General features: G+C 35.5%; 1 protein-coding gene across 1 annotated transcript in view; it reads right to left on the reverse strand.

Moving 5' to 3' along the window:
• The window catches only part of LOC106082979 (adenylosuccinate synthetase), a 36,585-nt gene that overhangs the window by 5,022 nt on the left and 11,018 nt on the right, over positions 1 to 20,545 (reverse strand). Inside the window, exon 2 of the mRNA XM_013245752.2 lies at positions 17,485 to 17,587. Coding sequence (XP_013101206.2) covers positions 17,485 to 17,587 — 103 coding nt within the window. The remainder of the gene's footprint in view (positions 1 to 17,484; positions 17,588 to 20,545) is intronic.

Consider the following 20,545-nt stretch of genomic DNA (forward strand, 5'->3'; position numbering starts at 1 on the left):
GTTATTGGAAGTCATAACAAGATACCTCATGCAAAAACTTCAGTCAAATCGGATGAGAATTGCGTGCTCTATTGGCTCAAGAAGTCAAGATCCAAGATCGGTTTATATGACAGCTATACTAGATTATGAACCGATTTGAATCATACTTATCACAGTTGTTGGAAGTGATATCAAAATACTACGTGCAAAATTTCAGTCAAATCGGGCGAGTATAGCGCCCCCTAGAGGTTCAAGAAATCAAGACACAAGATCGGTTTATATGGCAGCTATATCAAAAAATGGACCGATTTGACCCATTTTATAATCCCAACTGACCTACACTACTAACAAGTATTTGTGCAAATTTTCAAGCGCCTAGCTTTACTCCTTCGAAAATTAGCGTGCTTTCGACAGACAGACGGACGGACAAGGCTAGATCGACTTAAAATGTCATCAGGATCAAGAATTAATATACTCTATCCCATGGCAGCCGGTTGTACGTACCGGATTGACCCGATGGAGTTCTTCATCGGCAAGGGCTGCCGCCTCAGTGGAAAACACATTGCGACAACAACAACAAGAATTTATATGTTGGGTTGCCCAAAAATCCGCATTTATGGATTTTTCATATAGTCGGCGTTGACAAATTTTTTCACAGCTTGTGACTCTGTAATTGCATTCTTTCTTCTGTCAGTTATTAGCTGTTACTTTTAGCTTGCTTTAGAAAAAAAGTATATTTGATTAAAGTTCATTCTAAGATTTATTAAAAATGCATTTACTTTCTTTTAAAAAATCCGCAATTACTTTTTGGGCAACCCAGTACTTTTTGGTATCTTAGACGCACATTTCGAGGTGTTACAAACAGAATGACGAAATTAGTATACCCCCATCCTATGGTGGAGGGTATAAAAATTGTTCTAAATCGTAAGAGATAAAAATGTTATTTTTTAAACTATAGAACGCTTTCAGCTGTAATGCCACTAACAATGATTTTTCAATCAAATTTTGGCGTCATCTAACAAAAAAATCGAAACTATAGACTAGACCACTACACATTCATAGAACATTGAATGTAATAACATAACCCAACAAACAGTCATCATTCAGTTCCCTTATCTATCTGTCTATTTATTTGTGATCATCATCTTCATCCTCATCATCATGAATTCGACCCACCGACAAACGGATAGCCAGCCAAATAAATATCTGCCAGGGAGATTCTCCTACAGAGCGAGAGGAGGATGTAGATGATGATGCTGCTGCTGCTGCCTTTCTGTTGATGATGATAATGTTGATGTGCACAACTTTTAGCACGTTCAATGAATTGTTCTTAATGCTCGGTCAGTCGGTTGGTCGGTGGGTCGATTGGCTGAATGGTTTGTTGGTTGCTTGGTTAGTTGGTGGTTTGGCCGATTGTTCTTTTGTTCGGTTCTGTTGTGTTAGTCACCGAGCGTAGAGTAGTCAAAGTCATGTGATTTACAAAATGTTTGCTATTGCCATTATACGTACGTACAGTGGTGCTACGTGTGTATGCATGCATGCATGAAGATACACATCTGCATGTATGTGTGTGTATAGAAAAGCGAAACTAAATAAATAAATACAAAAATAAGATCTACGTTACCAAAGAACATAACAAAAACAATATTGAGAGAAGAAAAAGTGAAAACAACAAAAACGAGAGGAAAATCTCAAGGAAAACAAATGAAACATTGTCCGGTGATTTTGGGTTGTTTTCATTTGTTTAGATGTATACATGTATATATGTATAGGTCTATATAATTGAGTATGTATGGATGTATGTATGTTGGCAATATGTTTATTTATATTTCCCACTATTGGTGAATGTCAAGGGGAAAGCGAAAGGCTTTCGCTTAATTTTTGTTTTTTTTTCGTATTTTTCTGTTTTTTTTTTTGTTCAACACTAAAATGAAAAATCTGAAAACAAAAGTCTATCATCATCATCGAGTAGCAATCATTTCATGGTTGTTTTTGAAAGGCATCAGCAAATTCTTGTTCTTTCTTGAGATGGTATCAACAAAACAAATTTAATGGATGGTTTAATAGGAAACCAATGAATCAATGACGATGATGATGATGGTAATGATACCAACAATCCTCATGACATCAATGTTGACTTTGACGCCAATATTCTCCCAGCCTGATGCACTTGTTCAAGTGTCAAGTCAACTAATGATACAAATCGGGTTGTGGTGCTCTATCCATTATCACATCAATCGCTTAATTTGCTTAAAAAAAAACAAAAAAACAAGAAAAGAAATTGTTATATGTTTCCTCATTATAATTTAGTGGGGGGGTAATAGGGGTAAGAGTTAAATCAGCTTTTAAAATTGATTATAATGATGCAGATTGCAAAATCGCAAAAAATTAAAATTTGAATTTTAACCAAAAATTTTATAACAAATTTAAATTTTAACACTGAGAAATTTAAAAAAAAAATCTGTGAAAAAAATTTTGACAAAAATTTTAAAGATAATAAAATTGTAACGAACGAATAAAAGTAAAATTTTGATGATTATTTTTTTCAAAAATAATTAAATTATTCGACATACATATACTTGTTGGGTTCAGATCAATACTTCGATGTATTACAAACGAAATGACGAAGTTGGTACACCCCTATGCTATGGTGGAGGGTATAATAAAGGTATTAAATTGAAACTTGGGTACCTTACAACTTCAAAGTATTCTGCCAAATATATAGATCGTATTATCCAGTATATATCTGTAGCTCAAAATCTTTAGAGATCGTTTAATTATTGCGCTTGCAAAGGACCGAAAACTAAAAATCGGTTCTTATCTTCTTATATATAACAAGTAAGAGCGCGCTAAGTTCGGCCGGGCCAAATCTTATATACCCTCCACCATGGATCGCAATTGTCGAGTTCTATGCGCGGTATCTCTTTTTAAGCAAACAAAGAATATTGATTAAGAACTGTTATGCTATTGGAGCTATATCAAGTTATAGTCCGATTCGAACCATAAATGAATGCTGAACATTGTAGAAGTCATTGTGTAATATTTCAGTTCATTCGGATTGCATAATTGCGCCTTGTAGGGGCTCAGAAGCAAAACCGGGAGATAGGTTTATATGGGAGCTGTATCAAGCTATTAATCAATTCAGACCATATAAGACACGTTTGTTAAAGGTCACAAGAGAAACAGTTGTACAAAATTTCAACCAAATCGGATAAGAATAGCACCCTGTAGAGGCTCAAGAAGTCAAGACCCAAGATCGGTTTATATGGCAGCTATATCAAAACATGGACCGATTTGAAACATACTTAGCGAAGTTGTTGGAAGCGATACCAAAACACCACATGCAAAATTGCAGTCAAATCGGACCTGAATTGCGTCCTCTAGAGGCTCAAGAAGTCAAGACCTCAGATCGGTTTATATGGCAGCTATATCAAAACATGGACCGATTTGGCCCATTTACAATACCAACCGACCTACACTAATAAAAAGTATTTGTGCAGAATTTCAATCGGCTAGCTTTACTCCTTTGAAAGTTAGCGTGCTTTCGACAGACAGGCGGACGGACGGACGGACATGGCTAGATCGACTTAAAATGACATGACGATCAAGAATATATGTACTTTATGGGGTCTCAGACGCATACTTTGAGGTGTTACAAACCGAATGACGAAATTATTGTAGTATACCCCCGTCCTATGGTGGACGGTATAAAAATCAATTTTTGTTTGTTTGTCGGTTTTTTTGTTCGTTTGTTCGTTTGTTCGTTTGTTTGTATGTTTGTTTGTTGGTGGTATTCCTTATAGACTCAAAAATGGTTGAACCAATTTCCATGAAGACTTTAAATCGAGATATCGGTCTATATGGCAGCTATATCCAAATCTGGTCTGATCTGAGTGAAATTGAAGAAGGATGTCGAAGGGCCTAATACAACTCACTGTCCCAAATTTTGGCGACATCGGACAATAAATGCACCTTTTATGGCCCCAAAACCGTAAATCGAGGGATCGGTCTATATGGCAGCTATATCCAAATCTGATCCGATCAGGGGCAAATTGAAGAAAGTGTCTTCTGGTTGTTAATAGGGTTCTGAGGCTTTTCCAGATGGAGATAGTGAAGGTCGTTGCCGGTCTTTGGTTGGCCGTGCCCTTTCTACTATTACGGACCTCGTTCTGAGGGCGGTGAGGAAGCTGTCTGATGGGCGAGATCCAACGGACTAGGAGTAAACCGCAGATAGTCTGAGCTGGAACTTTTCACTAGCAGGAAAAATTGGATGTTTTCAGGGGACGTGTCGGGACTAAATCATCAGCTTTGGTGTTTAGCTAAGCGGCGGGCTTTAGACAACTGTGCCCGCTCTGGATGATTGGAAGTACAAGGATCGGTTGCGTTGTTCAACTTTGGAGCAAGAAACAGTGCCGCGAGAGAGTTGTTGAATATCATTCTCGAGCCTTGCACTTGTCATTTGGGAGTGTGGCAAAGAAGACCGCCCTTAAGTACCTGGGGCTCCTCAAGCTTACGGCACTCTTCTATTAAGCTTGGTGATGCCGTTTGGCGGTAAGTTATAAGCAATTCTTATCGTTTAAAATGTGGTTTTTGATATCTGAAGGGGGAGCGGACCCTCCCCCTTATCCTAATTTTCAGAAGCGCCAGATCTCGGAGATAGGTGGTGCGATTTAAGCGAAAGTTTGTGTGCTCTCTTATAGTAACTTAAAAACAAAAATTTGGTTACAAATTCAGGATGGGGTACCTAGGAGGGACGGCCCACCCCCAAAACCTACCAAATGTATATATAGACCAATCACGGCAATATGGAACTCAAATGAAAGGTATTTGCGAGAAGAAAACGTATCTGATATTCAATTGTCGATCAAGTGTGTGGGGGACCACCCAACCCCCCAAAACACGCCCGAATCGGACATATTTATTGACCATGACAATATGAGACTCAAATGGAAGGTGTTTGCGAGTAGAATACGAATGTAATATCCAAATGTGGGGCCAAGTATCTGAGGGTCCACCCCACCCCCATAACACCACCCAAACAGGACTTATTTACCGAGCATGGCAATATGGGGCTTAAATGAAAGGTCTTTGGGAAAAAGTGTTTATGGGGACACCCAACCCCCATTACACCACCCAAATAGGACTTATTTGTCAACCATTGCTATTTTAAGGTAGAACACGAATCTGATATATATTTTCAGGGCCAAGTCACTGAGTGGGCGCCCCAACCCCGAAAACAAACCGATAGTGTTTGGTGACTACGGAAATATGGGGCTCAAATGAAAGGTCTCTTTAAGACCCAAATTGTCGTGGTAGGCAAATGCGTCCTAGAGGGCGCCCCATCCCCGAAAACAAACCGGTCATGTTCGACGACTACGGAAATAAGGGGCTCAAATGAAAGGTCTCTTTAGGACCCAAATTGTCATGGTAGGCAAATATGTCCTATTTGGGGGTTGTTATGGGGGTGGGACGTCCCCTAGGCAGTTGGTCCCGAATGGATATATCAGATTCGTGGTCTACTCTCAAATTCCTATCATTTGAGCCCCTTATTTCCATAGTCGCCGAACGTGACCGGTTTGTTTTCGGGGATGGGGCGCCCACTCAGTGACTTGGCCCCGAAAATATATATCAGATTCATTTTCTGCTCTAAAATAGCTCTTATTTGAGCCCTCAATATTGATAGCTTTTAGGGCGTATACCCCAAACCAAACATATTTGCTGACTTTTGCAATAAGGGATTTAAATGAAATGTATTTGAGATAGGAAAACGAATTTGATATCCAATTTTGAGGCCAATGGCAATATGGGGTTCAAATAATGATATTTGAGAGCAGGGCATGATGCTAAGTCTTTGGGGGACCACACTATTCCCCAAAACACCCCTAAATCGGGCATATTTTTACAGACCATGTCAATGTAGGGCTCTAATGAAAGGTATTAGTCCGATATGGATCAAATCGGACTTTATTTAGATATAGCTACCATATAGACCGATCTCCCGATTAAGTGTCTGAAGCCCATAAAAGCTTTATTTTTTATCCGATTTCGCTGAAATTTGAAACAGTGAGTAGTTTTACGCCTCCTAACATAGGACCCAAATATGGTTTAAATCGGACTGTATTTAGATATAGCTACCATATAGACCGATCTCCCGATTAAGGGTCTAAAGCCAATAAAAGCTTTATTTTTTAACCGATTTCGCTGAAATTTGAAACAGTGAGTAGTTTTACGCCTGCTAATATAGTACCCAAATATGGTCCATATCGGACTTTATTTAGATATAGCTACCATATAGACCGATCTCCCGATTAAGAGTCTGAAGCCCATAAAAGCTTTATTTTTTAACCGATTACGCTGAAATTTGAAATAGTAAGTAGTTTAACGTCTCCTAACATAGGACCCAAATATGCTTCAAATCGGGCTATATTTAGATATAGCTGTCATATAGACCAATCTCCAGATAAAGGGTCTGAAGCCCATAAAAGCTTTATTTATTACCCGATTTCGCTGAAATTTGAAACAGTGGGTAGTCTTAGTTCTCCCGACATCCGTCCCAAATATGGTTCGGATCGGACTATATTAAGATATAACTGCCATACAGAGTGATATCCCGATAAAGGGTCTGAAGCGAATAAAAGCTTTATTTTTTATCCGATTTCGCTGAAATTTAAAACAGTAAGTAGTTTTAGGCCACCCACTATCCGACCCAAATATGGTAAAGATCGGACTGTATTTAGATATAGCTGTCATATAGACCGATGTGACGACTAAGGGTCTGAAGCTCATAAAACCCATATTTATTACACGATTTTCTTGAAATTTGAAATACCAAATTCAACAGTGACTTATATTTATTAGACCACTCAATATCCGAGTCGAATTTGGGTGCATAAGTTATGCAATTTTCACTGGATTGTGCCGAAAGGAGGTTTTCATATATACCCGAGGTGGTGGGCATCTAATCTAATGCTTTTTTACTTGTTCAAATATTTTTCATTGCTCTAGAGGTTTTGATTTGGCCCCGCCCAAACTTAACGCGCTTTTACTTGTTTTACATTTTAATTTTGATTGATCCTCAAGCTATCATTTCTTCTATACTCGCAATGGCATATATCTATCTTAAGAAAATATAAGTTTGTTTACTTGATACTAAACAAATGACAACTGCGATAAGAACATTTGTCATGTGCTCACGTTTCAATATGCTCAAGTTAGACTCTTAGTTCATTAGCCTCTGCGCAGCAGACATGGAATATAAAACTAATTGCCAATTCGAGCACTTTTATACTTTACTTAAAGTTCTTGGGTAACCATGATAGTGCGATTTCAGAAATATTTGGATTACACTTCATAGTTATTTTTTACCGCTGCCATAAACTCGCGGTCAATAAGAAGCTTTAAAGGGTATTTCACCAGAAAAAATGTTTACACACCAGGAAATTGTATACTATAAGCAATATGAAACCCCAAAGGAGACAAGCAATGCTGTCAGAGAATTTTTAAGCTACAATGTTTACATACCAGGAAATTGTATGCCATATGCAATATGAAACTCGACAGGAAAGGGTTTGTTGTCAATGCTGTGGGAGAATTTTTGAGTTTACCGTACATAAATACTGTTCAATGGCGCCACCTTTCGAAAAATTCTCAGATGGTTTTCAATTGAAAGTGCTGTTAAATTTTTGAAATTTTAAGTAAAATTTTGGCAAAATTTTATGATTTTATACAAATTTTAATCAACTTTTGTGATACTGTGGAATTGCCCGTGAAAATTCCACTAAGGAACAAGGTCAAACTTCTAACACTGAGGTGCTATGCCATGTGAAAATTTCTCCCCAAAGAGGTATGGCACAGCGGCACGCCAATCGGCCTTTGCTTTAAAAAATAGGCCCCCTATCATTGAGCTTAAAAACTTGAATCGGGCAGCATGGAATGTTCAAAAACACATGCATTGAGAAAGGAACAGCTAGAAGACAGGGTTGCCAAGAGTGGGTAATGTGCTATTTATATCATGGAGATGTTTTCGCAAGAAATACGATATATCACTTATACAACATACCAACGCACAGTGGGAGAAAATTGAAAAAACTAGTAAAAAATATGCAGCGTGAGAACATGTAAAGATGTCTCTTTGAAATTTGAAATAGTAAGAGCTGAGGTGCTATCGAGATCGTGGTCCGGGCGCCTCTTGGCAGGCCCCTAAAGTTGGTCACCTCGGCATTTCGAAAAATTGTTCAGGGTGCCAAATCTTGATTTGTAGTCCGACTTTTAAAATTACTTTTTGGCCGAATAAAGCTCAAAAATCTCTAGAAAAAAGTCCATTTGAGGTGTACAATATCCCCACTGGTTTAGGGGATATACGGGCTTTAATTTTTATTTGTTGAAATATTGGCCGAGATTGTCTTCGTATTTTCCAAGGCGAATGCATTTGTTTTCATTTTTATGCATGATTTCGAATCGTGACAAAATTTACGACGACTTTGCCGTAACAATTGTCCACATCTGACTATACAGTTAAAAGTTGTACAGTTTGAAAGTAAAAAATGTGAAAAGAGTGCAATTTTTTGGTCCAAAAAACGTATTTTCATTGATTAGTCTTGATTGAAAAAACTTTTATCTTTTTTTTTTTTGCTTGTGAAGAGAACATATTGTAGATGCTTTTTAAGTGAAATTTGAACAAGGTATGTCAGCTTAAACGGGTGCTATATGTACCTCAAAATAGGCAATTTTTGTATTAAAATATTGGAAAAACCTTTCGAGTTCAAAAATGTCAAAGCCCAGATCCCCCAATTGGGCACATGGTTTTTTTTACTCCATATGTCCCTAAACCCACGAAAAAAAAAATGTTCCACCTAACAATATTTGTAGCCTCCACAGTAAATTTACTAAAAAAAATACCCGAAAGAGGTATTTTAGGGTTTTTCGTATAAAAATTCGGTCAGAGTTTATTTTTAGATTTTTAACGACTCCTTTATCTGCAATATTCTAAAAGAATTATTAAGATATCTCCATTCTTTTTGTTTTCCTTAAAATTTTCTCTTTCTCCCACTGTGCAATGTACGGCCCTTGAAGCCTTCACACCTATTATGGCCAATGAGTTATTCTAACCAAAACGCGTCCCATAGTGGTTTGTGTGTGTGGTGATATCTAGCTTTCCTTTTCCATTGCAGATTGCAGAAAAAAATCTCCGATCATTGAGCTCGTCACGAAAAAGAAGAATTTAAAACGATCATCGCCCTAACAGGCAAAAAATAAAAGACTTGAAGATGAAAATTCGGCAGAGCCCGGCAGGGATTCGAACATGGGCACATTGAGCAACAAGCGAGAGCCGTTGCCGTTATCTGGCATTCGAGGCCATCAATACAACTTCCAAACGATGCACAGAATCATGTGTATGCCATGGGAGTAGTGTAATTGAGTAGACAAAAAATCTGCCATTACGCAAAAACACTTGCATTGGGAAAGAAACAGCTAGAAGAGAGGGTTGTCAAGCGTGGTTAATATGCTATTTATATCATAGAGGCGTTTTCGCAATGAATGCGATATAAGTACAACGTACGGCCCTTCAAGCCTTCACACCGAATATGGCCAATGAGTTATTTAAACCAAATTACGAAACGCTTTCCATAGTGGTTGGTGTGTATGAAGCCCACACAACGAATATGGCCGATGAGCTATTCTAACCAAATGACGAAACGCGAACCATAGTGGTTGGTGTGTGTGGTGACTTTGGTTTACCTTTTCCATTGCAGAAAAATATCTCCGATCATTGAGCTCATCTCAAAAGAGAAACAAACGAAAAATTGTAAAATTTTAATGATCTTCGCCCTAACAGGCAAAAGAGACTTAAAGATGAAAACTCCAGATCATTGAAATGAGTGCACCTATTTGAGCGAAATTTTTTACGCACCCTTTGTTTAAATCGCACTCATATTGTCCCGTTTGGGACAAACATCAAATAAGTGAAAAGTCGTTAAGTTCGGCCGGGCCGAACCCACCACCTCGGGTATATAGGTAAACAATCTTTCGCCATAATCCGGTGAAAAATGCACAATGTATTCCCCCATAGCAGCTATATCGAAATATGGTCCGATTTGGTCTAATAAGTACAAGTCATTTTTCAATTTTTTAGAACAATCTATTGGTCTTATTGGTTACTATATCTAAATATGTTGTCAAATTTCATATATACTGTGTCAAATTTCAGCGAAATCGGATTACAAATGCGTTTTTTATGGGGCCAAGACTTTACATCGAAAGATCGGTCTATATGGCAGCTACGAGGGTTGCTTTACATATTTCGCGATTGGACAACCCTTGTGTTGTAATCTGCCAACTGACAGTTCTATCCTAAAGCTTGACATTTTTAAGGTTAAACGTACTCAGAACGTTTTGACATACGAGCGCTATTTGTGTTGTTTACAGTAACTAAAAAGATTCAAAAATTTCAAAAGAATTTCATGGCGAATTTCATGAAGGTCTTCCAAAATATATTCCAAAACATATTGCAAGATCGTCATCGTGACGATCAAGATGACCTATCGTGTGATTGAGACAACCTTAGGCATTTGTTGGACCAGGATACGTTCAATATTGCATGAACATTTGACCATTAAAAAAAATTTGTTCGCGTTGGATCCCACACAATTTGTCAATCGTGAAAAAAAGGCTCGTGTCGATTGGTCGAAAGAAATGCTCCAAAAATACGAAACAACTGCATTTTTGAGCACTCAAAACATCAATTTGATGAGTCATTCGCCGTATAGTCCTGACTTGACACCGAAAGACTTCTTTATACTCCCGTACGCAAAAAATAAAATGAGAGGTCAACGTTTTTTCACACCTGAAGAAGCGGTTGATGCGCTTAGAATGCCTGTTTCGGAGACACCTCAATAAGAGGTGGCAAAAGTGCTTGGACAATTGGTTCAAACGCATGGGGAACCAATGCTTGGGGAATAATTTGAAATAGAATAGAGCGATTTTAGAAGGTTAATATATGTTTTTGTATTCTCTATGGGCCCAAGATCTTAAATCGAGATATCGGTCTGGTCTATATGACAGCTATATCCAAATCTGGACCGATCGGAGCCGAATTGAAGAAGGACCTCGAAGGGCCTAACACAACTCACTATCTAAAATTTCGGCGACATGGGACAATAAATGTGTCTTTAATGGGCCCAGGGCCGTAAACCGAGAGATAGGTCTATATGGCAGCTTTATCTAAATCTGGACCGATCTGGGCGAGGATGTCGAAGGGGCTTACACAACTCACTGTCACAAATTTCAGCAAAATCGGATAATAAATGTGGCATTTTTGGGTCTAAGACCTTAGTCCGATATAACCCATGAAATTTTCTCTAAAGACAAAATTTCCATGAAATTTTCTCTAAAGACAAAATTTCCATGAAATTTTCTCTAAAGACAAAATTTCCATGAAATTTTCTCTAAAGACAAAATTTCCATGAAATTTTCTCTAAAGACAAAATTTCCATGAAATTTTCTCTAAAGACAAAATTTCCATGAAATTTTCTCTAAAGACAAAATTTCAAGGAAATTTCCTCTAAAGACAAAATTTCAAGGAAATTTTCTCTAAAGACAAAATTTCATTGAAATTTTCTCTAAAGACAAAATTTCCATGAAATTTTCTCTAAAGACAAAATTTCCATGAAATTTTCTCTAAAGACAAAATTTCCATGAAATTTTCTCTAAAGACAAAATTTCCATGAAATTTTCTCTAAAGACAAAATTTCCATGAAATTTTCTCTAAAGACAAAATTTCCATGAAATTTTCTCTAAAGACAAAATTTCCATGAAATTTTCTCTAAAGACAAAATTTCCATGAAATTTTCTCTAAAGACAAAATTTCCATGAAATTTTCTCTAAAGACAAAATTTCCATGAAATTTTCTCTAAAGACAAAACTTCCATGAAATTTTCTCTTAAGACAAAATTTCCATGAAATTTTCTCTAAAGACAAAATTTCCATGAAATTTTCTCTAAAGACAAAATTTCCATGAAATTTTCTCTAAAGACAAAATTTCCATGAAATTTTCTCTAAAGACAAAATTTCCATGAAATTTTCTCTAAAGACAAAATTTCCATGAAAATTTCTCTAAAGACAAAATTTCCATGAAATTTTCTCTAAAGACAAAATTTCCATGAAATTTTCTCTAAAGACAAAATTTCCATGAAAATTTCTATGAAATTTTCTCTTAAGACAAAATTTTCATGAAATTTTCTTTAAAGACAAAATTTTCATGAAATTTTCTCTAAAGACAAAATTTCCATGAAATTTTCTCTAAAGACAAAATTTCCATGAAATTTTCTCTAAAGACAAAATTTCCATGAAATTTTCTCTAAAGACAAAATTTCCACCAAATTTACTTTAGAGATAAAATATCCTTGAAATATGTTCTAAATAAAAAAATAATAAAAACTAATAGTGGCATTATTACATGCCAATGACAAATATGAACAACTTTTCTAATTCGTGATAAGATATATGCTTAGAATAATTGCCCTAATCCAATCCATCGCACCAGCAACAGAATAAATTTTTGTGCCTAGCAAGAAAAGCGCTTTGGATGTTTTGCTTTTCAAATTGATGCTTGCTCATCTATAAACAAATAACATGCCCCATAACCACTATGATAATTATGTATAGATTAAAATAAATTACATCAAATTGTTGTGACAAGTTTCGTACCAGTTAGAGAACAAATAACGAAATAACGCAATATTGTGTCACGATTCTGGGCATAGCGTTCTGGCTTCATATTATTTCAGTTATTAACTACTTAAATCCAAATTACTTTAGGCTTATCACAATACACACAAAACTAGCGTAAACAGAAAACGAGCAGAAAAAACGCCCGTAATGCAGCCCAAAGTCTAAACGTCAGCCGGCCTTGGCTGATTACCAAATAAATCAGTCTTGTGACATTTTCGTTGACAAAAGCGATGATAACAAATTGCTCTCAACCCATACCACAAGCCAACAGCAATCAGAAACTCACAAAACTTTTCCTTTACTTAATATGAATATGCAGCATGCTAGAAGGAAGCAAAGAAGAAAATATGGGCGCGCACTAATCGATTTAACAACCCTGTGTATGTACGCTAATTAAAATTTATAAAATGAGGGAAGCAAATTAAGTATATCGCCTATATTATGAATAAATAAATACTCTATTCAACGGGCACTCGTTTCTTGTATGATTAGTCATAATGTGAGTTAAACGATTTTGTTTTTATTTTTTGTATCAAGAACTCTGGTAAAAGAAACGCCACGTTTGTTTATGGCATGTAATTTTTGTTTATGTTTACATAGTCAACACCACTAGAGGCCTTATCATTTTAGTACAATGCTGATTTAATAAATTGTAATTTCTGTGAAAAAGATGACTATGTGAAAAAGTTGGCTGGTAAGAGCTTAAACATCTCGAGAAAGAAGCCATAAAACTTCCTGGATCACAAAGAGACGCATTAGGAAGTAATGCGCCTCTTGTCTTTAGAGAAAATTTCATGGAAATTTTGTCTTTAGAGAAAATTTCATTGAAATTATGTCTTTTGAGAAAATTTCATTGAAATTTTGTCTTTAGAGAAAATTTTATGGAAATTTTGTCTTTAGAGAAAATTTTATGGAAATTTTGTCTTTAGAGAAAATTTCATGGAAATTTTGTCTTTGGAGAAAATTTCATGGAAATTTTGTCTTTAGAGAAAATTTCATGGAAATTTTGTCTTTAGAGAAAATTTCATGGAAATTTTGTCTTTAGAGAAAATTTCATGGAAATTTTGTCTTTAGAGAAAATTTCATAGAAATTTTGTCTTTAGAGAAAATTTCATGGAAATTTTGTCTTTAGAGAAAGAAAATTTCATGGAAATTTTGTCTTTAGAGAAAATTTCATGGAAATTTTGTCTTTGGAGAAAATTTCATGGAAATTTTGTCTTTAGAGAAAATTTCATGGAAATTTTGTCTTTAGAGAAAATTTCATGGAAATTTTGTCTTTAGAGAAAATTTCATGGAAATTTTGTCTTTAGAGAAAATTTCATGGAAATTTTGTCTTTAGAGAAAATTTCATGGAAATTTTGTCTTTAGAGAAAATTTCATTGAAATTTTGTCTTTAGAGAAAGAAAATTTCATGGAAATTTTGTCTTTAGAGAAAATTTCATGGAAATTTTGTCTTTAGAGAAAATTTCATGGAAATTTTGTCTTTGGAGAAAATTTCATGGAAATTTTGTCTTTAGAGAAAATTTCATGGAAATTTTGTCTTTAGAGAAAATTTCATGGAAATTTTGTCTTTAGAGAAAATTTCATGGAAATTTTGTCTTTAGAGAAAATTTCATGGAAATTTTGTCTTTAGAGAAAATTTCATGGAAATTTTGTCTTTAGGGAAAATTTCATGGAAATTTTTTCTTTAGAGAAAATTTCATGGAAATTTTGTCTTTAGAGAAAATTTCATGGAAATTTTGTCTTTAGAGAAAATTTCATGGAAATTTTGTCTTTAGGGAAATTTTCATGGAAATTTTGTCTTTAGAGAAAATTTCATGGAAATTTTGTCTTTAGAGAAAATTTCATGGAAATTTTGTCTTTAGAGAAAATTTCATGGAAATTTTGTCTTTAGAGAAAATTTCATGGAAATTTTGTCTTTAGAGAAAATTTCATGGAAATTTTGTCTTTAGAGAAAATTTCATGGAAATTTTGTCTTTAGAGAAAATTTCATGGAAATTTTGTCTTTAGAGAAAATTTCATGGAAATTTTGTCTTTAGAGAAAATTTCATACTGAGTGCCTATGATGCTCGATATGTAAAGGCGAATTATTGGCGCCTTTAAATAACCACCCTGTTCCCTCGGCGATCGCTCCTTTGGACCGGAAAAAGCTTACTCACCTGTAGGAGCTAGACGAGGATCGCCACCTCCACATATAGACATATGGCTACAACAAAAACAGAATTAAAGTACTCCATATATCCACAACTAATGACAAAACAACTGTTTCATTTGACAGGTCGCATGGAAACCCTCTTGGCACAAGAAATATATGGCGATCCAAGGAGCTTGTCAAGCATATTCATCCTTATTTCCGTTGTCGAAGGCGAAAATCTACAGCAGTCGTAGTCGAAGACGAATTTCACATTTCATCGTATTCTGTAACTTATTCACCTTCGACAGCTTGATAATAGAAAAATATTGTGGTAAATAAAAAAAGAAGTAAAAGCGTGCTAAGTTCAGCCGGAGTTATATCTAATTATAGACCGAATTGGAACGTACTTGCTGCAGTTGTTGAGAGTCATAACAGAACACTATATGCAAAATCGCGGCTTGTAAGGGCTCAAGAAGTCAAATCGGGAGATCGGTTTATATGGGAGCTATATCATGTTCTTGAGCGATTTGAACCATAGTTGGCACAGTCATAACAGTCATAACACAACACCATGTACAAAATTTCAACCAAATCGGATGGAAGTTTCGGCTTCCAGGGGCTCAAGAAGTCAAATCGGGAGTTCGGTTTTTATGGGAGCTATGTCAGGTAATACACCGATTTGGACAGTACTTGGCCACGTTGTTGTCACAAAAGAATACTATGTGAAAAATTTCAGTCAAATCGGATGAAAATTGAGGCTTCCAGTGGCTCAAGAAGTCAAATCGGGAGATCGGTTTACATGGGAGCTATATTAGGTTTTAGGACGATTTTGACCGTACATGACACAGTTCATGGAAGTCATAAGAGAACACCATGTAGGAAATTTCAGCCATATCGGATGAAAATTGAGGCTTCCAGGCGCTCAAAAATCAAATCCGGAGATCGGTTTAGGGAGCTATACCAGGTTATAGACCGATTTTGACCGTACTTGGCACAGTTATTGGAAGCCATAACTGAACACTATGTGCAAAATTTTAGCCAGATCGGACCAAAATTGTGGCTTGTACAGCCTTAAAAGGCCATATCGGACGAAATATATATATGGGAGGTATATCTAATTCTGAACCAATTTTTATGAAATTTTGGCCATTGAATAAAACACCACATGCCAAATTTTGTAAAGATCGGACCCAAACTAGGCTTCTACAGCCTTAAAAGGCCATATCGGATGAAAGATATATATGGGAGCTATATCTAAATCTGAACCGATTTTTATGAAATTTTGCACACGTATTAAGACGTCAAATAAAACACCTCGTAGTACATATTGTTAAGATCGGACTAAAATAGTGGCTTCTACAGCCTTAAAAGACCATATCGGACATAAGATATACATGGGAGCTATGTCTCAATCTAGACCGATTTATATGAAATTTTGCACTCGCATTGGGACTTTAAATAAAACAACTCACGCTAAATTCTATAGAAAACGAGCCAAAATTGTGCCCACTACAGCCTTTAAAGTCCAAATCGGATGAAAAATGTACATGGGAGCTATATCTATATCTGAACCGATATTTATGAAATTTCGCACACATAAGAGGACGATGAATAAAACACCCCATGCCAAATTTTCTAAAGATCGGACCAAAATTGTGGCTGCTATAGCCATAAAATTCCATATCGGATGAAAGATATATATGGGAGCTATATCTGTATCTGAACCGGTTTTTAGGAAACTTCGCACACATATGAAGACGTTGAGTACAACACCCCGAACGAAATTTTGTAAAGATCGGACCAAAATTGTGGCTGCTATAGCCATAAAATTCCATATCGGATGAAAGATATATATGGGAGCTATATCTATATTTGAACCGATTTTTATAAAATTTTGCACACATATGAAGACATTGAATAAAACATCCCATGCCAAATTTTGTAAAGATCGGACCAAAATAGGGGCTTCTACAGCCTTAAAGGCCATATCGGATGAAAGCTATATATGGGGGCTATATCTAAATCTTAGCCGATTTCATTCAAAATCTATAGCGTTCGTCCTTGGGCCAAAAAAGAAACTTGTGCAAAATTTCATGACAATCGGACCATAAATGCGACCTGTAACTTGTTCACAAGCATACATGGACAGACAGACGGACATAGCTAATTCAAATCAGGAAGTGATTCTAAGCCGATCGGTATACATATCAATAGGTCTAGCTCATCTCCTTCTAAGCGTTGCAAACAAATGCACAAAGTTATAATACCCTGTTGTTGTTGTTGTTGTAGCAGTGTATTGCACACTGAGGTGGCAGCCCTTGCCGATAAAGGACTTCATCGGGTCAATCCGGTACGTGCAACCGGCTGCCATGAGATTGATAATACCCTTTACCACAGTGGTGGTGTATAGTATCAATATTTCGACATTCGACTACGCCAATGCCAACCGGAATAAGGGGCATTGGGTAAAACATATTAGAGGTGGCGAGCTATGGCAAACCTTAGCTGTGTGACGGGCTTCAAGTTTCTAAGCAAGGCAGTTACATTTAGATAGTCCACCTAGGACATTTGGCGAGAGGCACAGTTTTATTTCTCTTAGATTTTCTCACTTGCTGTATAATTTAACTGGAGATCAAACTTACCAATGACTGAAATACATTTCTCATTGACAATGCCACTGGGCAAAAGATGAAAGTCGAATTCTGTGCCATTTGCTACTACAGTGTGACCAGCATTATTGCCACCCTAAAAAAAATGAAGATGAAAAATGCGAAAGGATTAAAAGAAATAAACCAAATTTATAGGCATATTCAAGTTTATACTGTATTTAATGTACAGCGGTCAAAAAAAGTATTCATCATTCAATGTTTTTTTTTTAATAAGTCTACAAAAGACAATTGGAATAAAAACATATTAAACTAATGATGCAGTAGTGCTTGTGTGATATATATGTACACAATTTCATTGTTTTTAAAGAAAAAAATAGTATTTATTGGAACAAAAAGGGCCATTTTACAGCTGAACACAAAAAATTAAACAAAAAAAGTATTCATCATTGCAAAAAAACAAAAAAATAAATAACATAATTTAAAAAAATTAATACTTTGTTATTCGACCACCGCGTCTTATAACTTCTTTTAAACGGTTTGACAACGATTGGACTAATTTAGCGGTTATATTTTGGTCTATATTAGTCCATTCCTCCATTATCACCTGTTGCATTTGACTCTAGCTCGAAAAATTGCGCGTTCTCAATTTGCGTTCGAGATGTTCCCAAAGATGTTCAATTGGGTTCAAGTCGGGACTTTGAGGAGGAGTTTTAATGACTTTGGGGCAGTTATACAGCATCCACATCTTGGTATTTAAAGCAGAATGTTTGGGGTCATTATCTTGATAATATTGAAAGTTATTACCAAGCCCAAATTTTACAGCACTATCGTTTAAATTCCTCTTTAAAATGTCAATGTAATACTTATGATCCATTACTCCATTAATAATTTCAAGATTTCCCGCTCCTGAAGCCGCCATACACCCCCAAACCATTAAACCACCTCCACCATGTTTTACAGTAGCAACTGTGTTTCGTTCTTCAAGCTCTGTATTTGGTTTTCTGTACACTATGACCTTTCCATCGCACCCAAAAAGATTAAACTTGCTCTCGTCTGCAAAAATGACTGTTTTCCAAAATGATTCGGGCTGTTTTACATACATTTTTGCGAAGTTTAGCCTTTTCACTCGGTTTATTTTATTTATAAAGGGTTTCTTACGTGCAGTTCTTCCTCTGTAACTATGCCTTTTGAGTGTATTTCGAATTGTTTGTGTAGTAACTTCCTTCCCTAAATATTCCATAGTGTTTTTACGAAGAATGGTCGCATTTGTCTTCGGAGTTTTCTGAACTTGCCGCACTAGCCAACGCACATCTCCAACTGAAAGTGCTTTTGGTCGACCAGATCTTGGTTTATTGTCAACAGTTTTCGTTTCTGTCCACTTTCTGATGATGGATTGTATAGTAGATCGTGGTCTATTTAATGTTTCACTGATAGTTTTTTGAGTTAAACCATTCCTGTGGTGTTTTATTATCAAAACTTTTACCTCATCAGAAACCTCGTTTTGCTTACGACCCATTTTGACAAAAACTATATTTTCAATGAAATTAAATATTTGCTGTCAAGGGCAAAGCCTCCTTTACTAAATAAAACAGAAAAGGGGGATTCCCAAATAATATTTGAATTTGACTTTGATGATAGCACATCAATGATGAATACTTTTTTTGTTCTGTTTTTGGTGTTATTATATAAAATTGCATTTTTTGCGCTAATTAAATTTATTTTTTGAATTTATTTTAAAACATATTACGAAAAATAAACTATTGCATAAAACTGCATTATTTGTTTACTTTAAATTTTCTTCAATTACCCAAAATAAGTGAATTTATTATCAATTTTGCTAATGATGAATACTTTTTTTGACCGCTGTATGTATGTATACATATAAACGTATATTAAAGAAAAGTTAATCAAAACACATAGACATACATTGTATTTGTGTTGTAGATATGCATGTATGTATGTATGTTCACAATGACTAGAAGAAAGTAAACAATAACATAATTTCCATCCTCTGCTACATATGATAGGGAAACGTTTTGGCAAATAATCAAACTAGAATAATAATACATTAAGGAGGTATGTATGTACATGTATGTATGTGTGTATGTATGTAGAAACATAGTGCTTACGTGTATATACGCAAATATTGTTTATCAAAGCCATTGACATATAGATAGATGTATGTATGTATGTTTATACACAATCATACAAAACCATGCATGAGTCTGATAATCATTGGATAGTCAGCAATTGATGACACAACATATTTGCTTGTGCTATTCCTACTTTTTTCCCACTCTGGATATATTACTATTCTAATGAGTAAAGTGGGTCTAATGGTCTTCGGGCTGAAGTGAATACCAACAAAATTTCCAAAAAAATATAATAAAAACACAACATTTGTACACAGCTATCTATAAGCATACCTATCTATACATACATCTCATATACATCTATAAATTTAAAACACTTTAAACATTTGACTTTGTCAATGATTAGATAAAACAAAATATTTGTTTTTTTTTTTAATGTAAGAAGGCTATGAGGTGATATGTCATGGTTCCACCACATAACTTTAGCTGTATGAAGATAAGTAGAGTAATTGTATGTGCCAAAAAGGGTTAACATTTTATGTTTCCAATATTTATTATTGATAAAATCGCAGATTATCGCTCACATATTAGTTTTCTTGAAAATAATTGAAGCGTTACCAATAAAACTTCAAGGGGAGTGATTTGTTTCTTTAGGTTAGGTTGAAAAGAGGGTGCAGATATTAATCCGCCCATGCAATTATGGACATACACCTAAGCCAGTAATCGGCTTGTTTGGCGCTCTAAAACTATAAAGTAACCTCTAAAATGAAAATTTTAAGTTAGGAATTGAGAAAATCCGCAAGGGCAAGATTCATACTGATGTTAATGATCAACTTGAATCGTAATAGTGTGATTTAGTTAGGATTTATTCCGTTATTAAGAAGAAGATGTTTGTGAAACTATACGATTCGGAAAATTGGAATTGATATGAAATTGGCATATAAAGGTTTTCTTCGAAATAAAAGCGATGATAACTGGACAACATACGGCAAATTGAAAAG

Source organism: Stomoxys calcitrans, chromosome 2 (genome assembly GCF_963082655.1).
Source record: "Stomoxys calcitrans chromosome 2, idStoCalc2.1, whole genome shotgun sequence".
NCBI classification, from domain to species: domain Eukaryota; kingdom Metazoa; phylum Arthropoda; class Insecta; order Diptera; family Muscidae; genus Stomoxys; species Stomoxys calcitrans.